Below are 2,014 nucleotides of genomic sequence, written 5' to 3' on the forward strand. Positions count from 1 at the left end.
CCGGGCGTGGTGGCGGGCACCTGTAGTCCCAGCTACTCAGGAGGCTGAGGCAGGAGAATGATGTGAACCCGGGAGGCGGAGCTTGCAGTAAGCCGAGATTGTGCCACTGCACTCCAGCCTGGGTGACAGAGCAAGACTCCGTCTCAAAAAAAAAAAAAAAAGAAAGAAAGAAATCTCTGCACTGTTTGAATTTTTACAACAATTGGGTATTATTTTCAGACTTAAAAAACTAAAGAAATGAAAAGAAACCCATCACTCTAGGTAAATGGTTATAGGTAGGAGCGAAGGTTTGCACACAAGAATGTATAATGTTCACAACAGGAATATGTGTTCAGGCAACCTAGACATCCAAGGAGAGGAGCCTGATTAAATAAATTATGGCACACACCTGTAAGAGACCCGGGATAATGTTTGGGATGTATTATTACATAAAGAGCAGGTAAATCCTGCATTCACCCTAGGAAGAAAAAAGAAAGGCTGGAAGCAGTGGCTCATGCCTGTAATCCCAGCACTTTGGGAGGCCGAGGCAGGTGTATCACCTGAGGTCAGGAGTTTGAGACCAGCCTGACCAACATGGAGAAACCCTGTCTCTTCTAAAAATACAAAATTAGCTGGGCATGGTGGCACATGCCTGTAATCCGAGCTACTCGGGAGGCTGAGGCAGGAGAATCACTTGAACACGGGAGGCAGAGGTTGCAGTGAGTTGAGATCATGCCATTGCACTCCAGCTTGGGCAACAAGAGTGAAACCCGCCTCAAAAAAAAAAAGAAAAAGAAAAAGAAAAAGAAAAAAGAAATAACAGGTAACAAAGTAACGAACAGCATAATCACAATTTTCCTTTAATTCAGGGATCTAAACTAAATCCCAGTTTTGCAAATAAAAAATATGTGCGTGTCTGTAAAGAAAAGACTGAAATTAAATACAAAATGTGAAGAGACATTATCTCTAAACGGTGGGATTTGAGATAGTTTTTACAGCCTGCTTTTTCTTTACCTGAATTTTCTACAGAAGTTATTTTCTACCTGCTAAAGGTGTTTTGCTTGTCTTTTGGAAAAAAAGTTTCTTTAATCAAAGAGGATCAGGTTCCCCTGTCCTCAGACCCACCCTTCTGAGTCTGTTGGGGTGAGGGGTACAGGCTCCTCTGGCAAAATTCTACAAGCACCCACTGCTTGCCAAGACCACCTCCACCCTGGGTACCCAGGTCAGCTCCTTGCCAGAGCCTGGGGACAGCTGGTGGGGCTGCATACCTGTGCCCAATCTCATGGGCGATGGTGACTCCCAGGTCGAAGCCAGTGTCCTCGGTAATGAGGCAGCTCCAGGTTGTGGAGCAGGCACCACCCAGCTGGGTGACTCCCCGCACCTGCCGGTTACCATCAGGCAACTCCAGGTCAAACCTCGGTGAGAGAAAACAGTCACTTGGGTGGTGCCAAGGCACGTGGCTGCCCCAGGGTCACCTTTGTAGAGGGCCGGAGGCCAAGGGTGCAGCCTTCCCACGCTGGCTGACCAGCACCCATCAGAAAGCTCGGCTACCTCGTGATGTAGAGGACCAGGTCAGCATGGCCAGGATCCGTGTCGTCCTCGGGGTTGATGGTCCGGCTCCACCCACAGACGCTCAGCAGGGAGGAGGTAAGGTTGGCTGTGATATTTGGAGCACCCTGCAGATCCACAGCAAAGCCTGCGTTTAGGATACCCCAACCAGGCATGGTGCTGACTGCGGTCAGTGTGTATCCGAGTTAGTCCTCATAACAACCCTCTGACTAGCCCATGTTAGGGGTGAGACAACTGATGCTCAGAGAAGTAGTCAGGCAGCCTGTGCTGAGTGCTGGATAGAGCTGGGAGGGCAGCTGGTCCGTCTGGCTGAATGTGTTCTGTGACCCATGCTGCTTGGGGCATCCAGGACAAGAGGTTAAAGAGGATGGAGGCTGGGCGCGGTGGCTCAAGCCTGTAATCCCAGCACTTTGGGAGGCCAAGATGGGCGGATCACGAGGTCAGGAGATCGAGACCATCCTGGCTA

General features: G+C 49.8%; 1 protein-coding gene across 1 annotated transcript in view; it reads right to left on the reverse strand.

Annotated features, from left to right (window-relative positions):
* Nucleotides 1-2,014, reverse strand: part of ADAMTS13 (ADAM metallopeptidase with thrombospondin type 1 motif, 13) — a 39,430-nt gene that overhangs the window by 33,209 nt on the left and 4,207 nt on the right. Inside the window, 2 exon segments of the mRNA XM_011931141.1 lie at nt 1,248-1,394; nt 1,531-1,655. Of these exon segments, the coding sequence (XP_011786531.1) occupies nt 1,248-1,394; nt 1,531-1,655 (272 nt within the window).

The sequence above is a fragment of the Colobus angolensis genome, unplaced genomic scaffold, assembly GCF_000951035.1.
Source record: "Colobus angolensis palliatus isolate OR3802 unplaced genomic scaffold, Cang.pa_1.0 Scaffold9, whole genome shotgun sequence".
Classification (NCBI taxonomy): Eukaryota; Metazoa; Chordata; class Mammalia; order Primates; family Cercopithecidae; genus Colobus; species Colobus angolensis.